The following is a 14,573-nucleotide window of genomic DNA, read 5'->3' as shown; positions in this document are numbered from 1 at the left end:
ACAAAGAAATGTACAGGACAGTAACTGGCCCTTTGACCCTCCAAGCCTGTGCCGACCATGCTGCCCGTCGAACCGAAAACTTTCCGGGGATCAAATCCTACTCATGTATTTGTCAAGACTTGCCTTAAACGTCACTATTATATCCTCAGGCAGCGAGTTCCAGGCACCCACTACCCTCTGTGTAAAAAACTTGCCTCGTACATCTCCTCTAAACCTTGCCCCTCGCACCTTAACCTATGCCCCCTAGTAATTGATCCCTCTACCCCGGGGAAAAGCCTCTGACTATCCACTCTGTCTATGCCCCTCGTAATTTTGTATACCTCTATCAGGTCGCCCCTCAACCTCCGTCGTTCCAGTGAGAACAAACCGAGTTTATTCAACCGCTCCTCATAGCTAATGCCCTCCATACCAGGCAACATTCTGGTAAATCTCTTCTGCACCCTCTCTAAAGCCTCCACATCCTTCTGGTAGTATGGCGACCAGAATTGAACACTGTACTCCAAGTGTGGCCTAACTAAGGTTCTATACAGCTGCAACATGACTTGCCAATTCTTATACTCAATGCCCCGGCCAATGAAGGCAAGCATGCCGTATGCCTTCTTGACTACCTTCTCCACCTGTGTTGGCCCTTTCAGTGACCTGTGGACCTGTACTCCTAGATCCCCGAGCAGGTCAGATGTTGAGAATTCTGCACTGAGTGACCCACCTCTCGGCTCCACAATGTCACCATCTACAAAGCACAAGTCAAGATGGAATATTCTCCATTTGCCTGGATGAGCTCAATTTAACAAGAAGCTCAACACCATCCAGGACAAATAATCCTGCTTGATTGACACCTCAATCACTACTTTCAACCACTCCCTCCACCACCGACACACTGTTTAGGGGCTGTTCAGCACTGGGCTAAATCGCTGGCTTTGAAAGCAGACCAAGGCAGGCCAGCAGCACGGTTCAATTCCCGTACCAGCCTATCCGAACAGGTGCCGGAATGTGGCGACTAGGGGCTGTTCACAGTAACTTCATTTGAAACCTACTTGTGACAATAAGCTATTTTCATTTCATTTCATTTTTCACAGTGGCAGCCGTGTGTACCATCTACAAGATGCACTGCAGTAACTCACCAAGGATCCTCAGACAGCACCTTCCAAACCCACGATCTCTACCATCTAGAAAGGCAAGGGTAGCAGATGCCTGGGAACCCCACCACCTGGAGGTTTCCCTTCAAGTCACTCACCACCCTGACTTGGAAATCTATCACCGTTCCTTCACTGTCGCTGGGGAAAGATCCTGGGACTCCCTAACTGCACCGTGGGTGTACCTACACCTCATGGACCGTGGCCATTCAAGAAGGAAGCTCACCACCAGCACCTTCTCAAGGGGTAATTAGGAACGGGCAATCAAAACGTTGGCCTAAACAGCGACGTCACATGAAATAAAAACAATGTTTTCGAGTGAAGCAAATGGTTGTGGGTCTGGAGTTACATTGAGACCCAGACCAGGGAAGGAGGGCAGACATCTTTCCCTGAGGGACTTCAAACACATGATCTGGTGTTTGCAACAATCCGGTAATTACATGGCCACCATTTCTGCTGAACATACAAACTCCGCAGGAGCAAGCCACTCGGCCCCTCTGTCCTGCTGTCTCATTCAATCAGATCACGGCTCACCTGAGTGAACATTCAACCCCACGTTCCCGCCCACTCCCGATAACCTTTCACCCCGTCGTTAATCAACAATCTATCTAGCTCTGGGGCGGCATGTGGCGCAGTGGTTAGCACTGGGACTGTGGCGCTGAGGACCCGGGTTCGAATCCCGGCCCTGGGTCACTGTCCGTGTGGAGTTTGTACATTCTCCCCGTGTCTGCGTGGGTCTCACCCCCACAACACAAAGATGTGCAGGGGAGGTGGATTGGCCACGCTAAATTGCCCCTTCATTGGAAAAAAAATGTATTTAAAAAAAAGAATTTATCCAGCTCTGCCTTAAAGATATTCAAAGATTCTGCTCGCTCTGCCCTTTGAGGAAGCAAGTTCCAGAGACTCAACCCTCAGAGAGAAAACATTTCTCCTCATCTCTGTTGTAAATGAGTGCCCCCTTATTTTTAAACACTGACCCCTCGTTCTAGATTCTCCCACAAGAGGAAACATCCTCTCCACGCCCACCCTGTCAACACCCCTCAGGATCGGAAAGGTTTCGATCAAGTTGCTAAACTCCAGCGGATACAAACCGAACCACTCCAACCGTTCCTCACAAGACAACCTGCACATTCCTGCTGCCAGACTGGTAAACGTCCTCTCAAGCTAAATTTAACTGATACTAACTTTTTGGTTATGATGTGGAGATGCCGGCGTTGGACTGGGGTGAGCACAGTACGAAGTCTTACAACACAAGGTTAAAGTCCAACAGGTTTGTTTCAATGTCACTAGCTTTCGGAGCGCTGCTCCTTCCTCAGGTGAATGAAGAGGTATGTTCCAGAAAAACATATATAGACAAATTCAAAGATGCCAAACAATGCTTGGAATACGACCATTAGCAGGTGATTAAATCTTTACCCCATCTCTGGATCTGTAAAGATTTAATCATCTGCTAATGCTCGCATTCCAAGCATTGTTTGGCATCTTTGAATTTGTCTATATATGTGTTTCTGGAACATACCTCTTCATTCACCTGAGGAAGGAGCAGCGCTCTGAAAGCTAGTGGCTTCGAAACAAACCTGTTGGACTTTAACTTTTTGGTTGATACTTCTTCAATGAACTGAATTTAAATTCCCCAATTGCCTTGGTGAAGTTTCAAGTCAAGTCTCTAAATCATTCATCCAGCCCTCTCGTGCAGTAACATGTGCATGAACATCGAACATGACAGCGCAGTACAGGCCCTTCGGCCCTCGATGTTGCGCCGACCTGTGAAACCACTCTAAAGCCCATCTACACTATTCCCTTATCGTCCATATGTCTATCCAATGACCATTTGAATGCCCTTATAGAACCATTGGCAAAATTGGCAGCTCTCCTCTAGTTTTTAGGCCGCCAGATTTCAAATTTCCTCTTCAAACCTCGCTTTACTCCTTTTCAATGCTTCTTAAAGTCTATCCGTGTGACTGAACGCTTGGTCATTTGTCTAATTCTTTGGCTTGGTTTCAAAGTTTGTCTGGTCCTGTCAAGTGTTCTGACACATTAACCTGGGTGTCGTTCTGGTTAGTCTGAGCTATGACAGAGGCAGGACGCTGCACTGAGCTGGGAGTCAGCATGCAGGATGCAGCATGCACACACGTGTCGGCTCCACACCTGAAGTCAGTGTATGGGGGCTCCTGCCTGGCCAGTGGAAGGTGTTTAAGACTGGTCCTCTGAGCTGGGCCCGCCCCTTCAGCTGCCCGCTGGCGTGACTGGTAAAGGCGGCGTGCACGCTGCTGCTCGTACTGTTTGAGATCATCCTCCAGGGCTTGGTTTCTGATCAGTAAGAGGAGGACGGGGCAGAAAGGAGGGGGAGCAGCACAAAGGTGAAGGAGAAATCAGAAATAAGAGAAGCACAAGGAAGGAAAGAGAAAAGGAAGAATATTAGGGACAGTAGTGAGTAAAGGACCAGGCTACCAGGTAGCTGAATGTTTCATACTGGACTCGTTACAACAACTGAATCCATCATACCCAGTCCCTTCCAACACTTCTAGAATGTTCTCTCAGTTCTACACTTCTCCAAACATATTCCATTCATGCTAAAGCTCTGCCTGAACACCTCAAACACTAGATTAATGTGGATCCCACAGCAGATTCTACCGGGTCCCCCACAAACTGACTCTCACTGGGGTCCGGGTCCCCACACCGACTCTCACTGGGGTCCGGGTCTCCCACACCGACTCTCACTGGGGTCCGGGTCCCCACACCGACTCTCACTGGGGTCCGGGTCCCCACACCGACTCTCACTGGGGTCCGGGTCCCCACACTGACTCTCACTGGGGTCCGGGTCCCCACACTGACTCTCACTGGGGTACGGGTCCCACACACACTGACTCTCACTGGGGTCCGGGTCTCCCACACACACCGACTCTCACTGGGGTCCGGGTCTCCCACACACACCGACTCTCACTGGGGTCCGGGTCTCCCACACACACTGACTCTCACTGGGGTCCGGGTCCCCACACTGACTCTCACTGGGGTACGGGTCCCACACACACTGACTCTCACTGGGGTCCGGGTCTCCCACACACACCGACTCTCACTGGGGTCCGGGTCTCCCACACACACCGACTCTCACTGGGGTCCGGGTCTCCCACACACACTGACTCTCACTGGGGTCCGGGTCTCCCACACACACTGACTCTCACTGGGGTCCGGGTCCCCACACCGACTCTCACTGGGGTCCGGGTCCCACACACACCGACTCTCACTGGGGTCCGGGTCCCCACACCGACTCTCACTGGGGTCCGGGTCCCACACACACCGACTCTCACTGGGGTCCGGGTCCCCACACCGACTCTCACTGGGGTCCGGGTCCCCACACCGACTCTCACTGGGGTCCGGGTCCCCACGCTGACTCTCACTGGGGTACGGGTCCCCACACTGACTCTCACTGGGGTCCGGGTCTCCCACACACACTGAGTCTCACTGGGGTCCGGGTCCCCATACTGACTCTCACTGGGGTATGGGTTCCCCACACACTGGCTCACACTGGGGTACGGGTCCCACACACACTGACTCTCACTGGGGTCCGGGTCCCCATACTGACTCTCACTGGGGTCCGGATCCCCACACTGACTCTCACTGGGGTACGGGTCCCACACACCGACTCTCACTGGGGTCCGGGTCCCCACACTGACTCTCACTGGGGTCCGGGTCTCCCACACACACTGACTCTCACTGGGGTCCGGGTCTCCCACACACACCGACTCTCACTGGGGTCCGGGTCCCCACACCGACTCTCACTGGGGTCCGGGTCCCCACACTGACTCTCACTGGGGTACGGGTCCCCACACTGACTCTCACTGGGGTCCGGGTCTCCCACACACACTGAGTCTCACTGGGGTCCGGGTCCCCATACTGACTCTCACTGGGGTATGGGTTCCCCACACACTGACTCACACTGGGGTACGGGTCCCACACACACTGACTCTCACTGGGGTCCGGGTCCCCATACTGACTCTCACTGGGGTCCGGATCCCCACACTGACTCTCACTGGGGTACGGGTCCCACACACCGACTCTCACTGGGGTCCGGGTCCCCACACTGACTCTCACTGGGGTATGGGTCCCACACACACTGACTCTCACTGGGGTCCGGGTCCCCACACAGACTCTCACTGGGGTCCGGGTCTCCCACACCGACTCTCACTGGGGTCCGGGTCCCCACACTGACTCTCACTGGGGTCCGGGTCTCCCACACACACCGACTCTCACTGGGGTCCGGGTCTCCCACACACACCGACTCTCACTGGGGTCCGGGTCTCCCACACACACCGACTCTCACTGGGGTCCGGGTCCCCACACCGTCTCTCACTGGGGTCCGGGTCCCCACACCGACTCTCACTGCGGTCCGGGTCCCCACACTGACTCTCACTGGGGTCCGGGTCTCCGACACACACTGACTCTCACTGGGGTCCGGGTCCCCACACCGACTCTCACTGGGGTCCGGGTCCCCACACACACTGAGTCTCACTGGGGCCGGGTCCCCACACCGACTCTCACTGGGGTACGGGTCCCACACACACTGACTCTCACTGGGGTAAGGGTCACACACACACTGACTCTCACTGGGGTACGGGTTCCACACACACTGACTCTCACTGGGGTACGGGTCCCACACAAACTGACTCTCACTGGGGTACGGGTCCCCACACTGACTCTCACTGGGGTACGGGTCCCACACAAACTGAAACTCACTGGGGTACGGGTCCCACACACCGACTCTCACTGGGGTCCGGGTCCCACACACACTGACTCTCACTGGGGTCCGGGTCCCCACACTGACTCTCACTGGGGTCCGGGTCTCCGACACACACTGACTCTCACTGGGGTCCGGGTCCCCACACCGACTCTCACTGGGGTCCGGGTCTCCCACACACACCGACTCTCACTGGGGTCCGGGTCCCCACACCGACTCTCACTGGGGTCCGGGTCCCCACACTGACTCTCACTGGGGTACGGGTCCCCACACTGACTCTCACTGGGGTCCGGGTCTCCCACACACACTGAGTCTCACTGGGGCCGGGTCCCCACACCGACTCTCACTGGGGTACGGGTCCCACACACACTGACTCTCACTGGGGTAAGGGTCACACACACACTGACTCTCACTGGGGTACGGGTTCCACACACACTGACTCTCACTGGGGTACGGGTCCCACACAAACTGACTCTCACTGGGGTACGGGTCCCCACACTGACTCTCACTGGGGTACGGGTCCCACACAAACTGAAACTCACTGGGGTACGGGTCCCACACACCGACTCTCACTGGGGTCCGGGTCCCACACACACTGACTCTCACTGGGGTCCGGGACCCCATACTGACTCTCACTGGGGTCCGGGTCTCCACACCGACTCTCACTGGGGTTTGGGTCCCCCACACACTGACTCTCACTGGCGTCCGGGTCTCCCACACACACCGACTCTCACTGGGGTCCAGGTCCCACACACACTGACTCTCACTGGGGTCCGGGTCCCCATACTGACTCTCACTGGGGTCCGGGTCCCCATACTGACTCTCACTGGGGTCCGTGTCCCCCACACACTGACTCTCACTGGGGTCCGGGTCCCCCACACACCGACTCTCACTGGGGTCCGGGTCCCCACACTGACTCTCACTGGGGTACGGGTCCCACACACACCGACTCTCACTGGGGTACGGGTCCCACACACACTGACTCTCACTGGGGTACGGGTCCCCCACACACCGACTCTCACTGGGGTCCGGGTCCCCACACTGACTCTCACTGGGGTACGGGTCCCACACACACTAACTCTCACTGGGGCCCGGGTCCCACACACACTGACTCTCACTGGGGTCCGGGTCCCCATACTGACTCTCACTGGGGTCCGGGTCCCCACACCGACTCTCACTGGGGTTTGGGTCCCCCACACACTGACTCTCACTGGGGTACGGGTCCCCACACTGACTCTCACTGGGGTCCGGGTCTCCCACACACACTGAGTCTCACTGGGGTCCGGGTCCCCATACTGACTCTCACTGGGGTATGGGTTCCCCACACACTGACTCACACTGGGGTACGGGTCCCACACACACTGACTCTCACTGGGGTCCGGGTCCCCATACTGACTCTCACTGGGGTCCGGATCCCCACACTGACTCTCACTGGGGTACGGGTCCCACACACCGACTCTCACTGGGGTCCGGGTCCCCACACTGACTCTCACTGGGGTATGGGTCCCACACACACTGACTCTCACTGGGGTCCGGGTCCCCACACAGACTCTCACTGGGGTCCGGGTCTCCCACACCGACTCTCACTGGGGTCCGGGTCCCCACACTGACTCTCACTGGGGTCCGGGTCTCCCACACACACCGACTCTCACTGGGGTCCGGGTCTCCCACACACACCGACTCTCACTGGGGTCCGGGTCTCCCACACACACCGACTCTCACTGGGGTCCGGGTCCCCACACCGTCTCTCACTGGGGTCCGGGTCCCCACACCGACTCTCACTGCGGTCCGGGTCCCCACACTGACTCTCACTGGGGTCCGGGTCTCCGACACACACTGACTCTCACTGGGGTCCGGGTCCCCACACCGACTCTCACTGGGGTCCGGGTCCCCACACACACTGAGTCTCACTGGGGCCGGGTCCCCACACCGACTCTCACTGGGGTACGGGTCCCACACACACTGACTCTCACTGGGGTAAGGGTCACACACACACTGACTCTCACTGGGGTACGGGTTCCACACACACTGACTCTCACTGGGGTACGGGTCCCACACAAACTGACTCTCACTGGGGTACGGGTCCCCACACTGACTCTCACTGGGGTACGGGTCCCACACAAACTGAAACTCACTGGGGTACGGGTCCCACACACCGACTCTCACTGGGGTCCGGGTCCCACACACACTGACTCTCACTGGGGTCCGGGTCCCCACACTGACTCTCACTGGGGTCCGGGTCTCCGACACACACTGACTCTCACTGGGGTCCGGGTCCCCACACCGACTCTCACTGGGGTCCGGGTCTCCCACACACACCGACTCTCACTGGGGTCCGGGTCCCCACACCGACTCTCACTGGGGTCCGGGTCCCCACACTGACTCTCACTGGGGTACGGGTCCCCACACTGACTCTCACTGGGGTCCGGGTCTCCCACACACACTGAGTCTCACTGGGGCCGGGTCCCCACACCGACTCTCACTGGGGTACGGGTCCCACACACACTGACTCTCACTGGGGTAAGGGTCACACACACACTGACTCTCACTGGGGTACGGGTTCCACACACACTGACTCTCACTGGGGTACGGGTCCCACACAAACTGACTCTCACTGGGGTACGGGTCCCCACACTGACTCTCACTGGGGTACGGGTCCCACACAAACTGAAACTCACTGGGGTACGGGTCCCACACACCGACTCTCACTGGGGTCCGGGTCCCACACACACTGACTCTCACTGGGGTCCGGGACCCCATACTGACTCTCACTGGGGTCCGGGTCTCCACACCGACTCTCACTGGGGTTTGGGTCCCCCACACACTGACTCTCACTGGCGTCCGGGTCTCCCACACACACCGACTCTCACTGGGGTCCAGGTCCCACACACACTGACTCTCACTGGGGTCCGGGTCCCCATACTGACTCTCACTGGGGTCCGGGTCCCCATACTGACTCTCACTGGGGTCCGTGTCCCCCACACACTGACTCTCACTGGGGTCCGGGTCCCCCACACACCGACTCTCACTGGGGTCCGGGTCCCCACACTGACTCTCACTGGGGTACGGGTCCCACACACACCGACTCTCACTGGGGTACGGGTCCCACACACACTGACTCTCACTGGGGTACGGGTCCCCCACACACCGACTCTCACTGGGGTCCGGGTCCCCACACTGACTCTCACTGGGGTACGGGTCCCACACACACTAACTCTCACTGGGGCCCGGGTCCCACACACACTGACTCTCACTGGGGTCCGGGTCCCCATACTGACTCTCACTGGGGTCCGGGTCCCCACACCGACTCTCACTGGGGTTTGGGTCCCCCACACACTGACTCTCACTGGGGTACGGGTCCCACACACACTGACTCTCACTGGGGTCCGGGTCTCCCACACACACCGACTCTCACTGGGGTCCGGGTCCCACACACACTGACTCTCACTGGGGTCCGGGTCCCCATACTGACTCTCACTGGGATCCGGGTCCCCATACTGACTCTCACTGGGGTCCGGGTCCCCATACTGACTCTCACTGGGGTATGGGTCCCACACACACTGACTCTCACTGGGGTTTGGGTCCCCCACACACTGACTCTCACTGGGGTCCGGGTCTTCCACACACACTGACTCTCACTGGGGTCCGGGTCCCCCACACACCGACTCTCACTGGGGTCCGGGTCCCCCACACACTGACTCTCACTGGGGTCCGGGTCCCCCACACACCGACTCTCACTGGGGTCCGGGTCCCACACACACCGACTCTCACTGGGGTCCGGGTCCCCACACTGACTCTCACTGGGGTACGGGCCCCACACTGACTCTCACTGGGGTACGGGCCCCACACTGACTCTCACTGGGGTACGGGTCCCACACACACTGACTCTCACTGAGGTACGCGTCCCCCACACACTGACTCTCACTGGGATACAGTTCCACACACACCGACTCTCACTGGGGTCCGGGTCCCCACACCGACTCTCACTGGGGTCCGGGTCCCCACACTGACTCTCACTGGGGTACGGGTCCCACACACACCGACTCTCACTGGGGTACGGGTCCCACACACACTGACTCTCACTGGGGTACGGGTCCCCCACACACCGACTCTCACTGGGGTCCGGGTCCCCACACTGACTCTCACTGGGGTACGGGTCCCACACACACTAACTCTCACTGGGGCCCGGGTCCCACACACACTGACTCTCACTGGGGTCCGGGTCCCCATACTGACTCTCACTGGGGTCCGGGTCCCCACACCGACTCTCACTGGGGTTTGGGTCCCCCACACACTGACTCTCACTGGGGTACGGGTCCCACACACACTGACTCTCACTGGGGTCCGGGTCTCCCACACACACCGACTCTCACTGGGGTCCGGGTCCCACACACACTGACTCTCACTGGGGTCCGGGTCCCCATACTGACTCTCACTGGGATCCGGGTCCCCATACTGACTCTCACTGGGGTCCGGGTCCCCATACTGACTCTCACTGGGGTATGGGTCCCACACACACTGACTCTCACTGGGGTTTGGGTCCCCCACACACTGACTCTCACTGGGGTCCGGGTCTTCCACACACACTGACTCTCACTGGGGTCCGGGTCCCCCACACACCGACTCTCACTGGGGTCCGGGTCCCCCACACACTGACTCTCACTGGGGTCCGGGTCCCCCACACACCGACTCTCACTGGGGTCCGGGTCCCACACACACCGACTCTCACTGGGGTCCGGGTCCCCACACTGACTCTCACTGGGGTACGGGCCCCACACTGACTCTCACTGGGGTACGGGCCCCACACTGACTCTCACTGGGGTACGGGTCCCACACACACTGACTCTCACTGAGGTACGCGTCCCCCACACACTGACTCTCACTGGGATACAGTTCCACACACACCGACTCTCACTGGGGTCCGGGTCCCCACACCGACTCTCACTGGGGTCCGGGTCCCCATACTGACTCCCACTGGGGTCCGGGTCCCCATACTGACTCTCACTGGGGTCCGGGTCCCCATACTGACTCTCACTGGGGTTTGGGTCCCCCACACACTGACTCTCACTGGGGTATGGGTTCCCCACACTGACTCTCACTGGGGTACGGGTCCCACACACACTGACTCTCACTGGGGTACGGGTCCCACACACACTGACTCTCACTGGGGTACGGGTCCCACACACACTGACTCTCACTGGGGTATGGGTCCCACACACACTGACTCTCACTGGGGTACGGGTCCCACACACACTGACTCTCACTGCGGTACGGGTCCCACACACTGACTCTCACTGGGGTACGGGTCCCACACACACTGACTCTCACTGGGGTCCGGGTCCCCATACTGACTCTCACTGGGGTCCGGATCCCCACACTGACTCTCACTGGGGTACGGGTCCCCACACTGACTCTCACTGGGGTACGGGTCCCACACACCGACTCTCACTGGGGTCCGGGTCCCCACACTGACTCTCACTGGGGTATGGGTCCCACACACACTGACTCTCACTGGGGTCCGGGTCCCCACACCGACTCTCACTGGGGTCCGGGTCTCCCACACCGACTCTCACTGGGGTCCGGGTCTCCCACACCGACTCTCACTGGGGTCCGGGTCCCCACACTGACTCTCACTGGGGTCCGGGTCTCCCACACACACCGACTCTCACTGGGGTCCGGGTCTCCCACACACACCGACTCTCACTGGGGTCCGGGTCTCCCACACACACCGACTCTCACTGGGGTCCGGGTCCCCACACCGTCTCTCACTGGGGTCCGGGTCCCCACACCGACTCTCACTGCGGTCCGGGTCCCCACACTGACTCTCACTGGGGTCCGGGTCTCCGACACACACTGACTCTCACTGGGGTCCGGGTCCCCACACCGACTCTCACTGGGGTCCGGGTCCCCACACCGACTCTCACTGGGGTCCGGGTCCCCACACTGACTCTCACTGGGGTACGGGTCCCCACACTGACTCTCACTGGGGTACGGGTCCCCACACTGACTCACACTGGGGTCCGGGTCTCCCACACACACTGAGTCTCACTGGGGCCGGGTCCCCACACCGACTCTCACTGGGGTACGGGTCCCACACACACTGACTCTCACTGGGGTAAGGGTCACACACACACTGACTCTCACTGGGGTACGGGTTCCACACACACTGACTCTCACTGGGGTACGGGTCCCACACAAACTGACTCTCACTGGGGTACGGGTCCCCACACTGACTCTCACTGGGGTACGGGTCCCACACAAACTGAAACTCACTGGGGTACGGGTCCCACACACCGACTCTCACTGGGGTCCGGGTCCCACACACACTGACTCTCACTGGGGTAAGGGTCACACACACACTGACTCTCACTGGGGTACGGGTTCCACACACACTGACTCTCACTGGGGTACGGGTCCCACACAAACTGACTCTCACTGGGGTACGGGTCCCCACACTGACTCTCACTGGGGTACGGGTCCCACACAAACAGAAACTCACTGGGGTACGGGTCCCACACACCGACTCTCACTGGGGTACGGGTCCCACACACACTGACTCTCACTGGGGTCCGGGTCTCCCACACACACCGACTCTCACTGGGGTCCGGGTCCCACACACACTGACTCTCACTGGGGTACGGGTCCCACACACACCGACTCTCACTGGGGTCCGGGTCCCCATACTGACTCTCACTGGGGTCCGGGTCCCCATACTGACTCTCACTGGGGTCCGTGTCCCCCACACACTGACTCTCACTGGGGTCCGGGTCCCCCACACACCGACTCTCACTGGGGTCCGGGTCCCCACACTGACTCTCACTGGGGTACGGGTCCCACACACACCGACTCTCACTGGGGTACGGGTCCCACACACACCGACTCTCACTGGGGTACGGGTCCCACACACACTGACTCTCACTGGGGTACGGGTCCCCCACACACCGACTCTCACTGGGGTCCGGGTCCCCACACTGACTCTCACTGGGGTACGGGTCCCACACACACTGACTCTCACTGGGGCCCGGGTCCCACACACACTGACTCTCACTGGGGTCCGGGTCCCCATACTGACTCTCACTGGGGTCCGGGTCCCCACACCGACTCTCACTGGGGTTTGGGTCCCCCACACACTGACTCTCACTGGGGTACGGGTCCCACACACACTGACTCTCACTGGGGTCCGGGTCTCCCACACACACCGACTCTCACTGGGGTCCGGGTCCCACACACACTGACTCTCACTGGGGTACGGGTCCCACACACACCGACTCTCACTGGGGTCCGGGTCCCCATACTGACTCTCACTGGGGTCCGGGTCCCCATACTGACTCTCACTGGGATCCGGGTCCCCATACTGACTCTCACTGGGGTCCGGGTCCCCATACTGACTCTCACTGGGGTATGGGTCCCACACACACTGACTCTCACTGGGGTTTGGGTCCCCCACACACTGGCTCTCACTGGGGTCCGGGTCTTCCACACACACTGACTCTCACTGGGGTCCGGGTCCCCCACACACCGACTCTCACTGGGGTCCGGGTCCCCCACACACTGACTCTCACTGGGGTCCGGGTCCCCCACACACCGACTCTCACTGGGGTCCGGGTCCCACACTGACTCTCACTGGGGTACGGGCCCCACACTGACTCTCACTGGGGTACGGGCCCCACACTGACTCTCACTGGGGTACGGGTCCCACACACACTGACTCTCACTGAGGTACGCGTCCCCCACACACTGACTCTCACTGGGATACAGTTCCACACACACCGACTCTCACTGGGGTCCGGGTCCCCACACCGACTCTCACTGGGGTCCGGGTCCCCATACTGACTCCCACTGGGGTCCGGGTCCCCATACTGACTCTCACTGGGGTCCGGGTCCCCATACTGACTCTCACTGGGGTTTGGGTCCCCCACACACTGACTCTCACTGGGGTCCGGGTCTCCCACACACACTGACTCTCACTGGGGTCCGGGTCCCCCACACACTGACTCTCACTGGGGTCCGGGTCCCCCACACACCGACTCTCACTGGGGTCCGGGTCCCACACACACCGACTCTCACTGGGGTGCGGGTCCCCACACTGACTCTCACTGGGGTACGGGTCCCACACACACAGACTCTCACTGGGGTACGGGTCCCACACACACTGACTCTCACTGGGGTACGGGTCCCACACACACTGACTCTCACTGGGGTACGGGCCCCACACACACTGACTCTCACTGGGGTACGGGTTCCACACACACTGACTCTCACTGGGGTACGGGCCCCACACTGACTCTCACTGGGGTACGGGTCCCACACACACTGTCTCTCACTGGGGAACAGGTGCCACACACACTGACTCTCACGGGGGCCCGGGTCTCCCACACACTGACTCTCACTGGGGTATGGGTCCCACACACACTGACTCTCACTGGGGTCCGGGTCCCACACACACTGACTCTCACTGGGGTCCGGGTCCCACACACACTGACTCTCACTGGGGTACGGGTTCCACACACACTGACTCTCACTGGGGTACGGGTCCCCACACTGACTCTCACTGGGGTACGGGTTCCACACACACTGACTCTCACTGGGGTACGGGTCCCACACACACTGACTCTCACTGGGGTACGGGTCCCACACACACCGACTCTCACTGGGGTACGGGTTCCACACACACTGACTCTCACTGGGGTCCGGGTGCCACACAC

The 14,573-nt window shown here is 59.6% G+C and overlaps 1 protein-coding gene across 1 annotated transcript in view; it reads right to left on the bottom strand.

Annotated features, from left to right (window-relative positions):
* Window positions 1-3,133: 3,133 nt before the first annotated feature.
* Window positions 3,134-14,573, bottom strand: part of LOC140425665 (protein scribble homolog) — a gene marked incomplete at its 5' end in the record, with an annotated part of 1,618,068 nt that continues 1,606,628 nt past the window's right edge. Inside the window, 1 exon segment of the mRNA XM_072510160.1 lies at window positions 3,134-3,443. Coding sequence (XP_072366261.1) covers window positions 3,134-3,443 — 310 coding nt within the window.

Source organism: Scyliorhinus torazame, chromosome 6 (assembly GCF_047496885.1).
Source record: "Scyliorhinus torazame isolate Kashiwa2021f chromosome 6, sScyTor2.1, whole genome shotgun sequence".
Lineage (NCBI taxonomy): Eukaryota > Metazoa > Chordata > Chondrichthyes > Carcharhiniformes > Scyliorhinidae > Scyliorhinus > Scyliorhinus torazame.
This window is presented reverse-complemented; position numbering and strand designations above follow the sequence as displayed.